Source organism: Muscardinus avellanarius (assembly GCF_963383645.1).
Source record: "Muscardinus avellanarius genome assembly, chromosome: 11".
In the NCBI taxonomy this organism is placed as follows: Eukaryota; Metazoa; Chordata; class Mammalia; order Rodentia; family Gliridae; genus Muscardinus; species Muscardinus avellanarius.
In genome coordinates this window covers 15819184-15839942 of record NC_137797.1, presented here as the reverse complement: position 1 = coordinate 15839942, position 20759 = coordinate 15819184, and the positions used below count along the sequence as shown (strand labels likewise).

General features: G+C 43.6%; 1 protein-coding gene across 1 annotated transcript; it reads left to right on the top strand.

Moving 5' to 3' along the window:
* Positions 1-1934: 1934 nt before the first annotated feature.
* PWP1 (PWP1 homolog, endonuclein) lies at positions 1935-20759 on the top strand (the record flags this gene model as incomplete). The annotated part of the gene is made up of 15 exons (XM_080706131.1): positions 1935-2006; positions 4886-4944; positions 5231-5415; positions 7159-7244; positions 7345-7441; positions 10489-10599; positions 11484-11614; positions 12432-12493; positions 13478-13574; positions 14116-14177; positions 15569-15680; positions 17626-17716; positions 17809-17930; positions 19157-19262; positions 20650-20759. The coding sequence occupies 15 exons, from the start codon at positions 1935-1937 to the stop codon at positions 20757-20759; spliced, it is 1503 nt and encodes a 500-aa protein (XP_080562257.1).

Below are 20759 nucleotides of genomic sequence, written 5' to 3'. Positions count from 1 at the left end.
CCTCACTAAGTAGCTGAGGCTGGCTTCGAACCTGTGTGATCCTCCTGTCTCAGCCTCCCAAGTGCTAGGATTACAAGCGTGCACCACCACATCCCGCTAAGAAGGTACCATAGATTTCACTTCCTTCACAGTACTCAAAGTCAATTATTAACAATATTTATTTCCACAAAGCACTGAGCTAGGCGGTGGAAAAAGAACTTGGCTTGAAGCTGAGAGCATGGTGGCGCAAGCTTGTGGGAGGCTAAGACAGGAGGATCACAGTTCAAGGACAGCCTCAGCTACTTAGTGAAGCGCTGTGCAACTTAGTGAGGCCCTGTTTCAAAATAAAGAATAAAAAATAGGGCTGGGAGCCAGGCATGGTGGCGCATGCTCATAATACCTGAGCTTGGGAGGCTGAGACAGGAGGATCGCACAGGTTCGAAGCCAGCCTCAGCTACTTAGTGAGGCCCTGTTTCCAAATAAAGTATAAAATAGGTTTGGGAGTATAGCCCGGAAGTAGAAAGCCCCTGGGTTCCACCCCAAGTACCACCAAAAAGGGGGGGGGGGCTGAGGGGTGTAGCTCAGATGTAGAATGCCCCTGAGTTCCATTCCCAGTACCAGGGCAGGGTGGGGGAGGACTTGGTTTGGGTTTAATCTTGGACTCTAGGGATTGACACTGTGCCACCAAGTACTTTTTTTTTCCTGGCCTCTGGCAAGAATACTTTTCAGAAATAAATAAGCTCAATATTTCCCATGAATAAACCTTAAAACCAGAGCTATTAAGCTCCATCTCTATAATTCTTGTTGTAAGAAAAAATGCCAGTTGCAGGTGGATTTTTAAAGGAAATTAATAAACTTGGGCTAGAGTAGCAGAACCTAAAACAACTACAGTCCTAACCCACCTTCTGTTCTTTAATTTACTCATTTGTTTAACAGATACTTTTCAAGTGCCCACCAGGCACCAAGCAGGGTGTGGCAGCAAAGGAGACCGGAAGCAGCAGGTAGCTTATGAAAGGATAGCTCGGAGTCAAGTCCTCAAACACAAGCCGTTTCGTTTCCTAAATATAGCACAGCTTCTCAAAAATGACCTCAAAATTTACTGATGTGGTGCTTACTGCCACCAAACTGTTAAAATCAACATAAGAGGGCAATTTTAAATATTTTATGATAATAAAGTATTATGAAAGGATAAAAATTTTCATGCATTGAAACAACCATTTTAATATAAGGCATTTAAAATGGTGACTCCAATCTAACAAGCACATTATGATTCTCAGTGCCATAATCACTACCTTACACTTAGAATAGGTAATAAATGTTTTAAGGGAAGTAAAGCAACGTTGAAGATTGTAATGAAGGGCTAAAAGTGTGGCTCAGTGCTGGAGTGCTTGCCTAGCATGCGCGAGGCCCTGGCTTGATAAACCCAGCACCGGGGAGAAAACATCGAAATAGTTTAAACACCTGTCTGCCTTTTGTCACCTTGAAGACTATAAGAACTGCAAGCCAAATACGCAAAGACTGGGAAATTTTGCCTCTGACTGATCCCCACAGTTCTAAATATTTTCTTTGCCTCCACAAAGCCTGCACACTCTATCACAACGGGCACACTACTGAAAACCCTTTCAGTGCTACAAGAAAGGAACAGCCCAAGTCAGGAAAAAATTCCTAGCCCCGCCGCTTCCGCCTCAGCCCTTGCCCCGCCCCCTTCCCTCGGCGGCGCCCACGAGTGACGTTAAAGCCGGCGCCGGCGCTGCGGGGTGACCACGCCCATAAGTGACGTTAAAGCCGGCGCCGGCGCTGCGGGGTGACCACGCCCATAAGTGACGTTAAAGCCGGCGCTGCGGGAGCGGCCGCGCGTGCGCTCTGCGGACTGGCGGAAGCGGCGAGCTCCGGCCTCCTTGCGGCGGCGGCCGAGGTCCGGCTTTCACTCCCGAGGCGCCCTTGAGCTGAGCACCATGAACCGCAGCCGCCAGGTGACGTGCGTGGCTTGGGTCCGCTGCGGCGTGGCCAAAGAGACGCCGGACAAGGTGAGGCGTGGTCGCTCGGAGATGGGGGCCGCGGCCTGGTCCCGGCGCGCCGCCCGGCCCCGCCATGGCACCCGCACTCGTAGCCGGGTCAGGCTGCTGCCACCGGCCTGTGTACGAGCTCAGGCGCCGAGGGTCTGCGTCTCAGGGGCCGGGCCCCCCAAGCCCAGCGCCACCCCCAGGTTCACGCACGTGGACCTCCGGGCTGGAAGTGGGCGGGGCGCGCCTTCCGTTAAGAAACGCTACAAAAATGCATCTTCTTCCCTTTTTTTTTTTTTTTGTGTGTGTGTGTGCTGCTATTGAACCCAGGGGCTTTCTACCTCTGAGCTACATCCCCAGTCCGATTTGATTTTATGTGATTTTCTTTTAAAACAGGGTCTCACCAGGTTGATGAGAGTCTCACGACCTGCTGAGGCTGGCCTCGAACCTGTGATCTTCCTGTCTCAGCCTCCCAAGTACTGGGAATACAGGCGGGCCTCGCCACGCCCGGCTTATAGAACGCTTCTTGACAGCGCCACAGCTTCACTCCCACCCCAGTTCTTTTTCAAGTGTAACTGGGAAGAGAGCGTCTGTGTGAAAGCTCCCGTTTCCCCTCCTGTTTCCACTCCCGTGCTTGGTGTTCGAGGATGAAAGCGTAGAGAAACTGCTGTGAAGGCTGCCGTGTCGTGAAGCCGGGTGTGGAAATTAGGAATCTCCTACAGTAATTTCAAGTGAGAGGTTGATGGGGCCGCGGGGATGAGAAGTGAACGTGACACGTTGTGAAAGAACCTGAAGGACTGGAGGCTGAGTCTGTAGCAGAGGTTGTTCCTCAGATACTAATGCTTCCTACAGGTCAGACATTGTTCAGGTCCTGGGGTAGACATGAACAAAACGGGAAAAGCCCCTGCCTGTATGAAGTTAACATGTGCACACGTAGCATGACAGTGGGACTACCATTGTAAGTGAAGGGGTGGTTTGAATGGTAAGGACGTGAGTGGTTGGACATGAGTGAGGAGTTGGAATCGCCTCTGCAGAAGTAAATTTCGGCAGAGCACTGGCTGCTTTTTCCACGGTTTCTTTGGTGTTTGGCTTATGGCAGGTACTCAATACTTGCTTAATAGAAGAGGGGCAGAAAAGTATCTTGTAGTTAAATCGGTGGAATGAGGAAACAGTTTTCATTAAAAAAAAAAAGATATACAGCCCGTTAAATACTTGAAGATAATGATTTTCAAATGAGCCTACACATTGGATATACTTGGGGAGCTTCAAAAACTACTGCAGCTTGTGCCCCACTTTCAGGTATTGAGATTTAACTAGGTTAGAGTGTGGCCTGGTGTGTGTGTGTGTGTGTGTTAGTACTAGGGATTGAATCCAGGTGCATTCTACCTCTGAGCTTATCTCCCAGCCCTATTTTCTTTTCTTTTCTTTTCTTTTTTTTTTTTTTTTTTTTTTTAGATACAGAGTCTCACTAAGTTGCTGAGGGCTCTGCTGGATTGCTGAGGCTGTCTTTAAACCTGCAATCCTTCTGTCTCAGCCACCCAAGTCCTGGGATTATAGGTGTGTGCCACTACACCCAGCTAGCCTGAAAATTTTAAAGGTTCCTCCAGGTGTGTTCCATATGAAGACAGGTTTGGGAATCACTGCTTGAAAAGTTTATAGGAAGAAATGATTGAGTTTATTCTGTGAAATCTCCAAAAGGAAAACTCCAAAGACTCCACTTAGTAGGCTGAGACAGGAGGATTGCACAGTCTCTCAGCAACTAAGTGAGACCCTGTTTCCAAATAAAATATAAAATAGATTTGGGACTATAGCCCGGAGGTAGAAAGCTTCTGGGTTCCACCCCCAGTACCACCACACACACCAAAAAAAACTCAAAGACTCTTAAGAGAAATTGGATAAATAAATTTCTTTTAACTAAACTTAAGTAATCTTTCATTTCGGAAGTCCCACAATGGAATGCCACTTGCAAGAGGACATCCTTATTTATTTATTTATTTATTTATTTATTTATTTATTTATTTATTGTAGGGTCTGGGGATGGAATCCAGGAGCATTTGACCTCCGAGCTACACCCCCTGCCCTATTTTTTATTCTTTATTTGGAAACAGGGTCTCACTAAGTTGCAGAGAGCCTCACTAAGTAGCTGAGGCTGTCCGCCAACCGTGATCCTCCAGTCTCAGCCTCCCGAATGCTGGGATTACAAGTGTGTGCCACCATGCCCGGCTAAGGACTTCCATATTACTAGAGGCTTTTAGTAGGAACTGGGTGATTGACTAGTTCATCCTCAGTCATTCAGTATCACCACTGGGGCCAAGCTGAACTCTGCTTAGGTCTACAATGGCATCTGTCTTCAAGGAGCTTACAGTTTAATGGTGTGAGGCTTATTTTGAAGAACTGAAGCATCGCTTAGGTGAGGGAAGGCCAGTTTTGAAGAGAGTCACCTCAGTTTTTTACTGTTAGGATAAAGGATGCCCAAGTAGGAACAGTTTTAGATGGGAAGTTAATTGTAAGGACCTGCAAAAACTCATTTACGTTCAAGTGAAAGAGTTTGGCCTGTTAAATTTTCACTTTGATGAGTGTCTCGATGTTATGTTTTACACTTGTTTGTAAACCTCTTTTTTTTTTTTTTTTTTTTTTGTGGGTCTTGGGATGGAACCCAGGGGCATTCTACCTCTGAGCTACACTCCCAGCCCTATTTTTTATTCTTTATTTTGAAACAGGGTCTCACTAAGTTGCAGAGGGCCTCATTAAGTAGTTGAGGTTGTCCATGAACTGTGATCCTCTGGTTTCAGCCTCCTGATTACAAGCATGCTCCACCATACCCAGCTTGTAAACTTCTTTTCAACTCAGACTTCTGAAGATTTCCTTAAATGTTGCAATGAAATGTTTTCTCTCTCTTATAGGTAGAACTAAGTAAAGATGAAGTAAAACGTCTCATTGCTGAAGCAAAGGAAAAACTACAGTAAGTTTGGGAATGTTGATGTCTGAAATCAAATCCAGATAAAATATGTATCTTTTTTTCTTTTTTTAGTGGCACTGAGGATTCAATACAGGTATTCTATCTCTGAGCTACACCCCCAGCTCTTTTTATTGTTATATTGAAACAGGCTCTCACTAGATTGCAGAGAGCCTCCCAAGTCCTGAGATTACAAGCATGCGCCGCCACGCCTAGCTTAAAATGTTTATCTTAAATTATGACTTGGTGGTCTTGCCATTGAATGGTTGCTTTTTTCTTTTTGTTCTCATAGAGAAGAAGGCGGCAGTGAGGAGGAGGAGACAGGCAGCCCTTCAGAAAGCGGCATGCAGAGCGCCCGCACCCAGGCGCGGCCAAGGGAGCCCCTGGAGGACGGGGACCCGGAGGATGACCGCACGCTAGAAGACGACGAGCTGGCCGAGTACGACTTAGATAAATATGATGAGGATGGCGACCCAGGTGAGGAGCCACCCACTTCTGCTTGTAATCTAACAGGCTCAGTGCACCAGGTCGTGCTTGTGGTGTCCCACAGCTTTACTCTTGAGCTTCTGTACCCCATATCAGATATAATAATCACTAACCTACTTGTGAGTTGTCCTTATATGCAGGTATAATGTACTTGAACTTCTGTCTTCGTACGTTTTCCTCAACTGCATTCACTTTTTTCAGAATATGTGAGACACGATTGCTGGAGATAATTAGAAAAAGAGAGCATCAGGTGGGAAGAGAAAAAGGAGATAGAACAGCAGGCTAAGGAGGAGTAGACATTTCAGACAGTCTTGGGGAAAATGAAGTGCACTGAGAAAACAGAACCATGTTGCTCTTTTGGGGAAGGAAAGTATAAAGGTACGTGTAAAAGGGTCTGATAAAAGCTGGATACCCTTGCCTTGGGCCTTCTGATGCGCTACCCCAGGTGGCACCAACCCTAGGTCTCCATGTTTGAGAAATAAGCATTTAGGTTTGACTCACACTGGACAGGTTAAGCAGTTTATTGAATTTATAAATCCCAATTTCTGTGCATCTCTGGAACCTGGTGGGACCGTGACAGAATCATGAACTCTCAAGTTAAAAATTAGAAAAACATGGGTGACCTGACACGTGGAAAACTGGCTCAGTGTGAACATGATCTGTAGCAAAGCAGTGTCCTCTGGTGGCAAGAGAAGAGACCTGGGGATCGCAAGTTGATGACGAACAGAAGGTGCTGCTCTTCATGGTGCAGACAGTACATAAAGTACCCAAAAGGGCACTATTTGGTTCAGTGTGTCTTCTCTTGATTTCGACACTTTGGTTCCTTTTTAGTTTTGATCCTCTTTCCCATAAAGTCTCACCTTCCTCCGTGTGGCTTCCCCTCCAGCTGGGTGGGAAGGAAACCTAATACTGTGGACAAAGCTTAGGTGATGCTGTTGAGGGCCAGAGATGGGATTTGTTTTCCTACAAGCCTGGATTTGTGCAAAAATCGACCCAATGTAAATTCTACCAATTTTATTAAATATCTAACCTTATCCTAGATTTATTTGGGATGATAAAGTATACCTAAAATAAGACATTAAAAAATCTTAGAGCTATTATAATCAGGCAACCAAAAAATGTAATTTGGCATTTTTTAAAAATCAGGGGCGTGTGTTGATCATGAGCACTCAGGTACCAGACGAGCAGCCAGTGCTGTTGAAGTACTTGAATTAGGCTGTGAAGACGTGGCCTTTGTTGGGCACAGGAAGATCAGTCGGTTCTGGGTGGACATGGACTTGAGCAGACAGTGCAAGTGGACACTAGCGGGCTTGGTGTGGCGCCTCATGAGCGTGTGTGGTGCTGTAGATAACCGAGTGGGGAAGGACTTGGCTTAGCAGAGGAAAGCTGACTTCAGTGGAGCAATGTGGTGCTTCACCTAAAGTGTGTGATGAGAAGAGACAGACTGGAAGAAGACCCAGTGAGGTTGATGTGTGAGTGAGTAAGACAGACAGAAGATGGACAGCCAACTTAGTGTGTTTGATTCTTTAATTCTTCCATTGGAAGCTTGTGAAGTCCAAGACTACCAAATGCATTGCAAAGGTTAAGTATAAATGGCTTTTAAATTCCTGCAGTAGGTGAATGCTGCATGCTTTATTATAAACTAGATTATTGGATTTAGGTCCAAAAACTGCTATCTTAGGAAAACCCATTTTTGCCACAATAACCATTTTATATTTTAATAAATTCTTTTAGATGCTGAGACTCTTGGTGAATCTCTCCTGGGTCTTACAGTCTATGGGAGTAACGATCAAGATCCTTATGTTACTCTGAAAGATACGGTAAATATTCACATCAGGTTTCTAATTATGCTGCTAAGTGTCTGAGAAACCTTACTGGATCTCCGCCGGTAGCCAATGACTATTTCTCCTGCCCACTCAGGAACAGTATGAACGTGACGATTTCTTGATTAAGCCCAGTGACAATCTCATAGTTTGTGGCAGAGCTGAACCGGAACAGTGCAATTTAGAGGTGCATGGTAAGTCAAATTTAGTCCCTTAATAAAAGATTTGGGCTCCTGTTACAGTTTTAGGTGCTGGATGCTAGATCCTGCTGTACCTCATTCAAATTAATTACATAGTTAGGTTTACATAGCCTGTCATTTCCTGGTTCTTGTTCTGGGCCTGTGTAATATGAGAGATCACTTTGGTACCTGAACCCTGCACTTTTTTTTTTTTTTTTTTAATGGAAATAAGTCCTAAGGAAATTTTTAGTAGGGTTTTTAATTTTTTATTTAAACATATTTGCTGGGTTTTCCACTTTTTTTCCTTTCCCATTATAGAAGCCTGGAAGTAAAACTGTATATAAAAATACCCCCAAAAGTTTTAATATCATTGCCCTAAGGCCATAACTTGCTACTGTTTTTTTTCTCTCCATGAGTACTTTTATGTGATTAAGACTCTGCTGGAGCCACGTGTGGTTCTGCACACATGTAATCCAGTACTTAGGAGGCTGAAACAGGAGGAACACAGGGTCAAGGACAGCCTCAGCAAGTAGTGAGACTGTCACCAACCTAGCAAGACCCTGTTTCAAAATAAAAAATAAAATAGAGCTGGGTATAGTTTGGAGGTAGAAAGCTCCTGGGTTGGGGAGGGAGCTGGGAAAGCCCACTAAGTATTGGGTACATGTGTCACTATCACTGAGCTACATTATGATGTGAGACTGTAACACACCAATAAAAGTATGGGAAATACCCCTGGGTGCAGTCCCCAGGACCCTCCTCAGTAAAGTAGAGTATGTTGGATGAACAGATTTTTATTTTGCTTGGGGGGGGGGTGGCGGCTGAGTTTGAACCTAAGGACATTCTACCCCTGACCTAAACCCCAGTCAAATTTTATTTTGAAAGAGAGCCTCACACTAAGGCTGGCCATCCTCCCTGCTCAGCCTCCCAAGTGCTGGATTACAGGCGTGTGCCACCATGCCCGGCTTATCCTACTTTTTTCACAGAATTAATTCAGATATATCCCATATAGTTCTCTTTTGAAACCAAAACATCTTGGTCACCTTTTCCAGTTCATGAAGTGTTTGTACGATAGCCAGAGATGAATTCTGCAGGAATAGGCAGTGAGAAGTTTTATTAGAACAAGGCAGGGCCTCGGGCATGATAGGCAAGCATTTGAGCACCACACTGCTTATCCGGCCCTGATTCCAATCCTTGGCTTGGATTTCTATAACTTGAGAATCTTCATGGTACCTGCAGAAAGCCTGTACACTCAGTTCATTTTATTCCATGCTTCATTATATTTATAAAGCTTTTTTTTTTTTTTTTTTCGGCTGTACTGGGGTTGAGACCCAGAAGCATTCTACCTTCTAGCTCTACCTCCAGCCCTATTTTTTATTCTTTATTTTGTAACGGTCTCAATTGTAGAGATCCTCACTAAGTTCCACGAACCTGGATCCTCCTATAACAGCCTCCCAAATGCTGGGATTACAAGCATGTGCCACTGCACCTGGTTCTGAAGCTTTCTTTTAAAAGGCTTCCAGTAGAGCTGGAGTTGTAGCTCAGAGGTAAAATGCCTCTGGGTTCAATCACCAGCACCACACACAAAAAATAAATAAATAAAAAGATAAAAAGGCTTCCAGTAGCAGGCACCATAATGTGAAGTTATTCTAACTCTTGATGTCTTTGAACTTCACACTTTTCAAATGAAAACCATGTTGGTTAATTTTTTAAGACCAATTCTAATTTCAAACATTCGAAGCCACATTATAGTTTTTGTCATTTTTATACTTTACGTCTCATCTGAGACCATTGTAGTCATTCCTTTGTGCTCTGTGGGGCTGAGAGGGATTGAGAAGGAAGTTGAAGCATCCTGTTTCCCTGCGCTCCTAAGTCAGGTCATATAGATGTACTGTATGGCTTGGGTTTGGAAGGAGTCTCTTTATCCAGCATTATTTGTTTATAATAATTGCAAAATTATATTCTAAACCTGATCCAGTTGTTGACCTGGCTAAAAGAAGATTGTATTTTAAAATATCACCAATTTATTTAAGATATAAGTTGTGTACATTGAACTGGTTGAGATTTGGGGGGAACCACAGGCTAATTATTTTGAATATGCATTCTTATTGTAGACTGATGTGATCGAATTTTTCATGGAACTTGCTAATTCCAGCATCTATCCCAGAAGCAGAGGATTTTTTTTTTTTTTTTTTTTTAATCCTAGCTAGGCATGGTGGTGCATGCTTTTAATCCTAGTACTTGGGAGGCTAAGATACTAGCCTTGAGGTTCATGGCCAACCTTAGTTACTTCATGAGGCCTTCACAACGTAATAAGACCTGTTTCAAGTAAAGAATAAAAATAGGGCTGGGGGTGTAGCTTGGAGATAGAATGTCCCTGGGTTCAATCCCAAGTACCGCAAAAATAAATATCCTTAGCTTATTTTATTATTTATCTTTAATAAAAGGATATCTGTAGCTGGCATGGTAGCACACACCTATAATCGTAGAACTTGGGAGTCTGAGACAGGAGGCACAAAAGTTTGAGGCCATCCTCAGCAACTTAGACCCTGTTTCAAAAATTTGAAAATGAGCCAGGGCACACGCCTATAATCCCAGTTCTTCGGAGGCTGAGATAGGAAGGTTGCAGGTTAGAGGATAATCTGAATAAGTAGTGAGACTCTCATCAACCTAGTGACACCATATTTCTAAATAAAAATTAAAAACTAGGGCTGGGGGTGTAGCTCGGAGGTAAGTCTTTTGTTTGTTTTTTCTGACTTATAACCCGACCTTTAAAAGATAAAATACTCCTGAGGGACACCTTAGAAGTCTATAGTGAATGAATCAGAAAACAAACATTTACCTAGCAGGCCTGTGGGAGGGGTCTGTCAGTATGTGTGTTCCGCCCAGGGACATGCCACATGACAGACATGTCCAGTTTTTGCCTGGCAGTAGTGACCATGGAATCTCCTTTTAATGTCATCCAGTATGTCTCATCCTAATAGGGAAGAATGTTTTTGATGTGGGATATAATTTCTGATGACTCTTAACTCTGATAGAATAAAGTATCTTCCCCATCTTTACAGTTTATAATCAAGAAGAAGACTCTTTCTATGTACATCACGATATACTCCTGTCTGCTTATCCTCTCAGTGTGGAATGGCTGAATTTTGATCCTAGTCCGGATGATTCTACTGGTAACTGGAAAACTTAAGGTTGCTCTATGGTGCCTAGTCCGTGTTTTCCTAGCTAAAGAACTGTATTGTTTATAAGTGTGTTCATAATTATTGCTGATATTTCATGACATTACTGTTACTCTTTGAAGTTGGGTAGTTTTGTAGCTATTAGCACACCAGCACGTATTTGGGTGTGTATATCTCCAGACTTTGGAAAGGCGAGGAGGTAGGTAGCTGCTCCACTGTAGCTGAAGGACAGGGCCTGAAAGCCCCTTGGACTATAGAACTGTCAAGGCCCCATAAAAACACAGTGTCAAGTGGCATGAATGTGTCTGATGTTACTTGCTAGAGTTGAGTGGTATAGCCTATTTAAAAACAGGTTAAATCCAGTAAAACTAAATTGAAGAGGCTTATCACAAATGATTAGGTTCTGATGTTATCATTTTTAGCCAGTCCAGCACACTATTATTTAATTAATATTATTAATAGAGATAAGTAGTGATAACACTGGCATGTGTCTTGCTTGCAGAATGCACGTTCATGATCGGACCTGATCCTCATCCTCACAATAGCCCATGAAGAAGGAAGGGGGTGGTGGGCATAAGCTTTTATGAGTAAAGATGCTGAAGCCAAGAGATTGAGCCTGTTGTTCAAACTGTAGTCTTAAAACCAGCAGCACAGCATTGGCATCACCTGGGAGCTGCTTAGGAGCGCACACACGGGCCCACACAAGACCACGTGAAATAGAATGTGCGTCTTAACACTTCCAGATAGAAGTTTGAGAAGCACCGCTCTAAGTCGTCAGTTAATCTGCAGTGCAGTGTGTGTGTGCTTAGAAGTTATTTCTGGGTTTTTTGTTTTGTCTGGGGGGGTTGAAATCATAAGCACATTTTCTCTCCCTATAGGAAATTACATTGCTGTGGGAAACATGACCCCTGTTATTGAGGTGTGGGACCTTGATATAGTGGATTCTTTAGAGCCAGTCTTCACACTTGGAAATAAGCTTTCAAAAAAGAAGAAAAAGAAAGGAAAAAAGGTAAAGAAGTTAATATTTAAACTCCGAACACAAATGAAGATAGGTTTATTAGGGAGGTAGAAGAGCACACACTCCCATCAGATATGCACGCGGACAGGACAGGCAGTGTGAACTGTTAGAATTTCTACTTTGAAAAGCCCCATCCAGGAAATCTAATTTCTGATTGCACTAAGTCTCCGTTGCTGTGCTCTTTCTCACACGTGACCTTTCTTTATATATAGTCTCTATTCGTGTTGACATACTAGTTTTGAAGTTTTAAAATATTTTCATTTAGCTTTTTGTGTGTTGAATTCTAAACATTCATGTAGTCCTATTACTTATTAGATTGTTAGATTCAGGGAAAAGAAGTAGACAGTACTGCAGTTAAATGATAAGATGTGTAGTGTTTGTAGAATTAACAGCTAGATTGAGAGCTACAGTTTATTTCCTATAAAGAATACTTATTGCAGGTTTGTGTTATAGTAAGATAGTTTATAGTTATAGCATAATAGTTATAGTAAAATAATAATCTTAGCCAGGAGTGGTGGTGCACACCTGTAATCTCAGTAATTGGGAGACTGAGACAGCAGGATTGCAGATTTGAAGACATTCTTAGCAGATAGTGAGACTCTCGGCAACCTAGCAAGACTGTTTCAAAATTAAAATAGGGCTGGGAGTGTAGCTCAGAGGTAAGAGGTAGAGTGCCCCTGGCTTCAATCCTTAGTACCACAAAAAGTAACAATAATAATTTTAAAGTTTAAAGTATGTTACAAATTAATGTGTTGATTTTATGATAGGAGAACTTTGATACAAAAAGTAATTAGAACAATTATTACAGAGTTCCCAAGCAGAAGGGCATACTGATGCCGTCCTTGACCTTTCATGGAATAAGCTCATCAGGTAAATAAGTAGTGGCATGTGATTGATTGTAAAAGTCTGGCCATCATGGCTTTAGCTCACAACTACCTTTGCTTCCTGTGTTTCCGCCTTCCTTCCTGCATCGTGAGCTGCTGGGCAGCTCTGCTCTCTGTGTTGTGCCCCCAACCCCTCGCCCTGGTGCTGCCCCCACCATGACAACCGAGCGCCCTCCTCGCCCACAGCTGCAAAAGCTGTGCGCTGCCCTGCCGTGTGTGTGAGACTGCTGCTGCCCAGGACACTGGCTTGCTTCGTTTTTCATAGCTCATCCATACAAGCTTTTTGTTAAATTATGGTAAAATATACATGATTTCCGCTTTTTTTTTTTTTTTTTTGGTACTGGGTATTGAACCCATGGGCATTCTGCCTCCAAACTACACCCCCAGCCCTATTTATTTATTTATTTATTTATTTATTTATTTATTTATTTATTTATTTTGGTTTGAAATGGTCTTGCTAGGTTGTTGAGTGTGCTTGAACCTGTGATCCTCCTGTTTCAGCCTCTCAAGTACTGGGATTACAGGCACGTGCCAACACTTCTGGCCGCTTTATTTTTAAGTTCAGTAACAGAGGATGCACATTATTGTTTAACTGTCACCGCCATCTAGCTCCAGAACTAGATGATTTTTTTTTTCATCTTCCCAAACTGAAATTCAGTAACCTAGAAACCCTAAGGCCCTGTCACCCTTTGTCCCAGCCCCGGCAGCTTCCTTTCTACTCTCTGCCTATGAGTTTGACCACTCAGAATCCTCACGCAGCACTCTCACGGAAACACAGTATTTGTCCTCTCATAACTGGCTTAGTTTTTACTTATTTGGTCATTCATTACTCTCTGTATTTTGGTAGTTTTCAGTATATATGTCTTGCGTTCCTTTTGTTATTCTTTTTGATGCTACTGTAAATGGAGTCCTTTTGTTACATTTAATGCTCTTGATTTTTAAGAGTGCCTAATTTGTGTTTCTTTCTTAGAAATGTGCTGGCAAGTGCGTCAGCTGACGGCACTGTCATCCTCTGGGACATGTCCCTGGGGAAGCCAGCGGCTAGTCTTGCGGTCCACACAGACAAGGTATGGCAAGGGAATGCCTAAAGGGGACTTTTAAAGATCTGGGACACATAGCTACATTGCTGCTTGTGGTTTAATTAGTACTTTCATATGTCATCTTAGAGATGCAAAAATGGATATAGGAAGGTAATATCACCAGAAACACTAGTACTCTGTGTTTATAGTCTTCTAAAAGGGACAGGGGTCAGTCACATTGATGGTACAGAATGTATAAGATCTGTCTGTACCTGCAGGGCTCCTCAAGACTCTGTTCTGCTAATGTACACAGTGGGACTGAGGGCCTTGGACGTGGCCCAGATACTGCCCTCTCTTTCTGAATGCCTTTTAACATTTGAGGGCTATATGCATTCTAGCAAACACAGTTTGGGGAACACTGTATTACCTTTTAAGTGTCAGCCTTTATTTGGGAGTATGGTTCGCCTTTTTGAATGCACAGTACATTTGTTTCTGAACTTTAGAAGGAAAAATAATGAAGTCGGTTCTTATCATCAGTTGCTGTTGCTAAGGGCAAACAGGTCTCTTCATTTATCTTTCTTTCCTTTAGGTCCAGACTCTGCAGTTTCATCCATTTGAAGCACAGACTCTCATTTCTGGATCATATGATAAGTAAGAAAGCACTTCAATCATTAGTTTGGTTCTGTTTTTATTCTCTTGAACTAATTCAAAAAATATTACCTAATTATGGAACGTAGCAACTTCCTTGCTTTTTAGAGGGTATATAATTTATCCATTGCTATAAAACAAATCATCCCCAAATTAAGTTACTTAAGATAATAAACATTTATTTCTTATGCATGTGTGAGGTTAAACTAGTGTCAGCTGCAGCTCTGCTCTTACTGGCAGTGGTGGCTGGGCAGAGACCCGGCTCTCCTCTGTCTGCTGAGACCAGCAGGCTAGATGCACATATTCTCATGGCAAGGTTGGAGCACAGGCAGGCACACCAGGGCCTCTGGAGAACTAGGCGTGGAACTCGTCCACTTCTGTCTTCTTTTTGCCAACACATGGGGTGGAGAGACGGACTCTGCCTTTATGAGAAGAATCCCCGCATCTCACGGCAGCAGGCATGGATTGAGGGAGAGCTGAAGCGTGGAGGCCACTGCAGGCAGCCGCGGGGCTCCGGCCTCATGCTTGCTCCTTGTGCAGGTTGGGGCTGTGGGTGGAAAAGATGGCGAGTAGAATTAAACTAGTCTGCACTCTTCATTTTGATTCTTTATCCTTTTGAAGAGTGGTAAGTTTATGTGTTTTAGGTATGATTCATACAAGATGTACAAAAGACTATCCCTCAATTCCCACAGCATAGTAACCTGATTGTGAAGAGTAACTATGGCTAAGACCTGATGTGGCTCTGACCTTTAGAAATAATCCTGCGTTTTTAGAAATAGAGTTAATCTGGTAAGTGGAGGATTTGACTTGCTGAAGGCCCAGGCCACTGTTAGTATCAGTCACCAGTGCCCCCATGTGACCTGGCCAGACAGAATTCACTGATCACTGAAAATCAGTTCATTTTTTTCTACTTTGAAAACCTTAAATAATGGTCTTTAATCGTGACATGATGAGTTCTGTTACCATTTTGTTAAAAATAAATTTCAGGTGGTGCACACCTGTAATCCTAGCAACTCAGGAGGCTGAGGCAGGTAGATCCCAAGTTCGAGACTAGCCTGGGCAACATAGTCTTTTGTTGTGAAAGAAAAATAAAAAGAAAGGGTGGGAAGGAGGAAAGAAAGAAGAGAAAGGTAAAAAATTAGTGTGGTGGTGCATGCCTGTAATCCTAGCACTTGGGAGGCTGAGACAGGAGGATTTGCAGGTTCATGAACAGCCTCAGCAACTTAAGGAGGCCCTCAGCCAGTTAGTGAGACTCTGTTTCAAAATAAAATAGGTCTAAGGATATAGCTTAGAAGTAGAATGCCCCTGGGTTCCATCTCCAGTGCCACATACCAAAAACACAGATGTAAACCTGGAGGAGAGCTGACTCACACCCTTCTTTCCCACCTTCCCAGGACAGTGGCTCTGTATGACTGCCGGAGTCCAGAGGAAAGCAACCGGATGTGGCGGTTCAGCGGGCAGATTGAGAGAGTGACTTGGAATCACTTCTCACCTTGTCATTTCTTGGTAAGAATGTGCATGTTGTTTTTCTAGGTTTCTGACAACTTATTTTCTCTAATTCCATTGCAGAGACTCTGAAAAGCCTTTTCTATATTAACACTGTGAAGTGTTCAGGTCCTAAGGCTGGAAAAAAAAACAAGAGAATTGGAAGACCACAGCAACTAGTGAAGCATTGTTTCAAAATGAGGACTGGGGGAGTAGCTTCGAGGAGAGGTAGAGTGCCCCTGGGTTCAGTCCTTAGTACCACACACAGGAAAAAGTTAAGGGGCATGCCTGGGCTAGTGGTGCTGCCCAGTATCCCTGCTATTCGAGAGGCTGAGACAGGAGGATCATAAGTTTGAGGCCAGCCTGGACAATATAGTGAGATCCTGTCTCAAAAAAAAAAAAATAACCTTTTAAAGGATGTTAAAAGAAAAAAAAAACAGCTATCTTAAACCAGGCTTGTTGAGGCACATTTGTAATCCCAGTACTTGGGAGGCTGAAACAGGATTGCAGGTTCATGGCCAGGCTCAGCAACTTAGTGAGACCCTCTACAACTTAACTTGAGATCCTGTTTTAAAAAGAATAAAGAAGCCAGGCGTGGTAGCATACACTTATAATCCAGCATTTGGGAGGCTGAGACCTGGAGGATTGCGGTTCAGGGGCAGCCTCAGCTACTTAGGCTCTCTGCAACTCAGTGAGACCCGGTTTCAAAATAAAGAATAAAAAATAGGGCAGGGGGTGTAGCTCGGAGGTCAAATGCCCCTGGGTTCCATCCCCAGACCCGTAAAAAATAAATAAAATAAAGAATAAAAAATAAGGAGCTGCGTATGATGGTGCATACTTGTAATCCCAGCATTTGGGAGGCTGAGACAGGAGGATCGCAGTTCACGGACAGCCTCAGCTACTTAGTGAGGCCCTTTGCAACTCAGTAAGACCCTGTTTCAAAATAAAGAATAAAAAATAGGGCTGGTGGTGTAGCTCAGAGGTAGAATGCCCCTGAGTTCCATCCCCAGTATGGCAAAAATAATAGGGCTGGGCATGCAGCGTGGAGGTAGAATGCCTCAACAGCTGTCTTAAAAAAATGTAGATTTTTTTCCTAAGGTTCATGAAGTAATAATCTGAAAATACTTAATCTTGACTCTGCCCCCTTAGTACATGCAATTCCCAGCTGACCTGCCTACCTGGACCCAGATTCCATTTAATAAGTTACCAGAAGTAGCTTCTAGCTGTATTTGAATGTTCTGTTGTACTTTTGCTCTCAACAGTCAGGCATACACAGTTCCTGAGGTTGTTTGCTAACAAATGAACATAGACAGTAAAGTCATAAGTACATAGAGAAGTGGGAAGTGATGGTCACCTCCTTTGAGTTGTCGGCCCTGTGCCCAGCCTCCAGGACTCTTGAGTTGCGTTTGTCCCTATGTTGACTGTCGCCCTTGGCCTGCACCCAGGCTCGTGTCTCCTCCCACCCTTGGCTCTGCGTCTCCTCATTCTTCTTTTCCCCTCTTATGAGCGTAACAGTCCCTCTACCCCTCTGCTCTGCCTTTCACATCTCACCTGATCGGCTCGCTCTCACAACACCAATTCCATTAGAAGCTTTCCCTTGGTTCCCGTCGCTAACCCTACTCCTGTGGGCCTTCTCAGCCTGTGCCCTGCGTGGCCTGCTCAGCAGCCCGCTGCTCTTGAGCTCACCCATGTTGTGCCCTCTGCTCTGGGTGTGACTGCTGTGATGGGCCTCCACATCTCTGACCCATTCCATCAGCCCACCACAGCCTCGTGCTCATGCCCCAGGGTCTCATGGACCTGTCGGTGGGTGAGTGCGCACCCTGCTCATCCAGAAGGAAGTTCTTTTTATCCCCATTAATAAGCACTACAGGTAAGTCCCCTGTGTCGCTGATTTCAGTGGTTTGTGCTGCTTACCCATTGCTAAATTGCGTTGTCATGTATCATGGTGTCTCTCATCTTCTTGCAGGCCAGCACGGATGATGGCTTTGTGTATAATTTGGATGCACGGTCAGATAAGCCAGTTTTTACACTTAACGCACACAATGATGAAATTTCTGGTGAGCAAGAAGAGTCATTTCCATTAACTTGTGACAAAGTAAATCTGTGTTCCAGTTTGAGAGTCTCTGAATGAGTTGTTGCCTTTTTTTAGGTCTCGATCTAAGCAGTCAGATCAAGGGCTGCCTTGTGACTGCGTCAGCAGACAAATATGTGAAGATCTGGGACATACTAGGGGACAGGCCAAGCCTGGTCCATTCCAGGGATATGAAAATGGTGAGAAGCTCCCTGGCATCCTTGTTCTCTGCTTATTCTGGGTCTGGCTTCTTTTTCTTATTTTCTGGAAATACCTGCATTTAAGAATATGGAAGTGGTGAAGCTAATTTGGGACTCTGTTAAATGATGTGGGAGTTTTTTACTTGGGTCAGTTGTAGAGAAGTCAGTGGCCGTGTGGTCAGAGGACGCGAGTGAAGTGGTGAACCGGCCGCATTTTTTTTTATTCTAATACCATTAGAATAAAACCATTCCAGAAAACCAGGGCACCAGATCATGGAGGTCAGTGCACTTAATCTGTCACTGCCTCTTTGGCAAGTTCTGACTGTACTGAAGTTGATTACTATGTGTGTAGTAGCAAAAACTTTTGAAATAACTGGGTTCCTTTAACAAACATTGGGCACATTCTGTATGTCAGGCACTGAGTTATTTAAGTAGACTGTAGACATAATAGAACACTGCACAGCTGTTAGAAATCATGTTTTACTCAACTGACAAAAAGGCAGATTATGGAATCAATTTTTATAGTACTGTCCAGTGCTCATATTTAAGTCTCTAAGTGCCCATATTTAAATCTAGCAGATTACATTTCAAAACATGAACAGTCATTATCTCATAGAGATAAGTTCTTATTTATATTTCCTAAAATGTATATGTAATATGCATCAATAAAAATATAAAAGTAGCCAAGTGTGGTGACGCACGTTTGTAATCCCAGTATGTGGGAGGCTAAGACAAGAGGATCACAGGTTCACAGCCAGCCTCAGCTACTTAGTGAAGTCCTTAGACTCTGTTTCAAAAAATAAAGACTAAAAAAGAGGGCTGGGAGTATATACTCACTGGGAGTTTGCCTTTGGGTTTAATCCCTAGTATAACAAAAAGAAAAGTATGTGTGTGTGTTTTAGTATATGTAAAAGTAAAAACATTGCTTTGAGTAGCAGTTTAAACTAAATTCTTATCAAGGGTAGGGACCTAGACATTAAGGCTCTGGAAGGATAGAAATCACTGACTTGCCGGGCATGGTGGCGCACGCTTATAATCCCAGCATTCGGGAGGCTAAGACCAGAGGATTGTAATTCGTGGACAGTCTCAACTACTTTATGAGGCCCTCTTTCAAAATAAAGAATAAAAATAGGGTAGGGGGTATAGCTCAGAGGTCAAATGCCCCTGGGTTCCATCTTCAGACCTACAAAAAAAAATATCACTGACTTTTGTTCTTTTTTCCTTAGGGTGTTCTCTTCTGTTCTTCCTGTTGCCCTGATTTGCCATTTATTTATGCCTTTGGAGGTCAGAAAGAAGGGCTTCGGGTCTGGGATATAAGCACTGTCTCTTCAGGTAAAGAATCTTTAGTTTTGCAGTCATTTTGAAAGAGAACTATAAGGAATAACCCAGAGTGTTTGCTGTATGTTAGGTAGGCAGCAAAGGTGGATCTGGTATGTATCTTGTAGTATGTCTCCTTCAGAAATGTTCATGCTCCATTTGGGAGGCTGAGACAGGAGGATCGAGGTTCAAAGACAGCTTCAGCTCCCACTTAGTGAGGCCCTTTGTAACTCAGTGAGATCTGGGGGTGTAGCTCAGAGGTAGAATGCCTCTGGGTCCAATCCCCAGAACCGCAAAAAAAAAAAAAAAAAAGAAAGAAAGAAATATTCATGCTCACCTGGACATGGTGGCTCATGCCTGTGATCTCTGTATTTAGGAGACTTGAGACAGGAGGATTGCAGATTTGAGGATAGTCTCAACATCTCAGTGAGACTCTGAGCAATCAAGACCCTGTTTCAAAACAAAAAATGACCAGCATTTGAGAGGCTGAGACAGGAGGATCGAGGGTCACAGACAGCCTCAGCTACTTAGTGAGGCCCTTTGCAACTCAGTGAGATCCTGTTCCAAAATAAAGAATAAAAAATAGGGCTGGAGGTGTAGCTCAGAGGTAAAATGCCCCTGGGTTCCATCCCTAGTACTGCCAAAAAAAAAAGGCTGCGACAGAAGGATTACAGGTTCGCAGCCAGCCTCAGCTACTTAGGCCCTGTGAAACTTAGTGGACCCTGTTTCAGAATAAGGAATAAACATTGGGCTGGGGGTTTAGCTCAGAGGTGAACGCCCCTGGGGGTGCTCTGCTGTCCAGTTGCCCGGGCTAGCCTTACACTTGTGATCCTTCTGAGTAGCTGGAACTACAGTCATGTGCCACCACATCTACCATGACGAGGAAATGTTATGAAGATATATTTAAGTATGCTTATCTAGGAATAGTGGCACACGCCTGTAATCCGCTTTCCATGGGCTGAGGTAAGAGAATCACAAGTTCGAGGCCAAACTGGGAAACTCAGTGAGAGCCTGTCTCAAATAAAAAGGACTGGCCAGGCGTGGTGGCGCACACTTGTAATCCCAGCATTAGGGAGGCTGAGACAGGAGGATCGTGGTTCTAGGACAGCCTCAGCTACTTAGTGAGGCCCTCTGCAATTCAGTGAGACCCTGTTTCAAAAGAAAGAATAAAAAAATAGGGCTGGGGGTGTAGAATGTCCCTGGGTTCCATCCCTAGTACTGAAAATGGAAGAAAAAAAAAAAGGACGATGGGTGTAGCTCTGTGGAGCGCCCCAGGGTTCAGTCTCCTATCTTGGGGGTGCAGTGGTGGGATTTCCACCCTCAAGTAGAGAACCTTATCGCTAATTTCTGTATTTCCATCTTTTGTGTCTCTTGTTCTAATGGCGTCTTCTGTTTGTTGTAGTGAATGAAGCGTTTGGAAGGAGAGAGAGGCTCGTTCTTGGCAGTGCAAGAAGCTCATCGGTTAGTGGCCCTTTTGGGAGCAGGAGCTCACACACACCGATGGAATCTTAA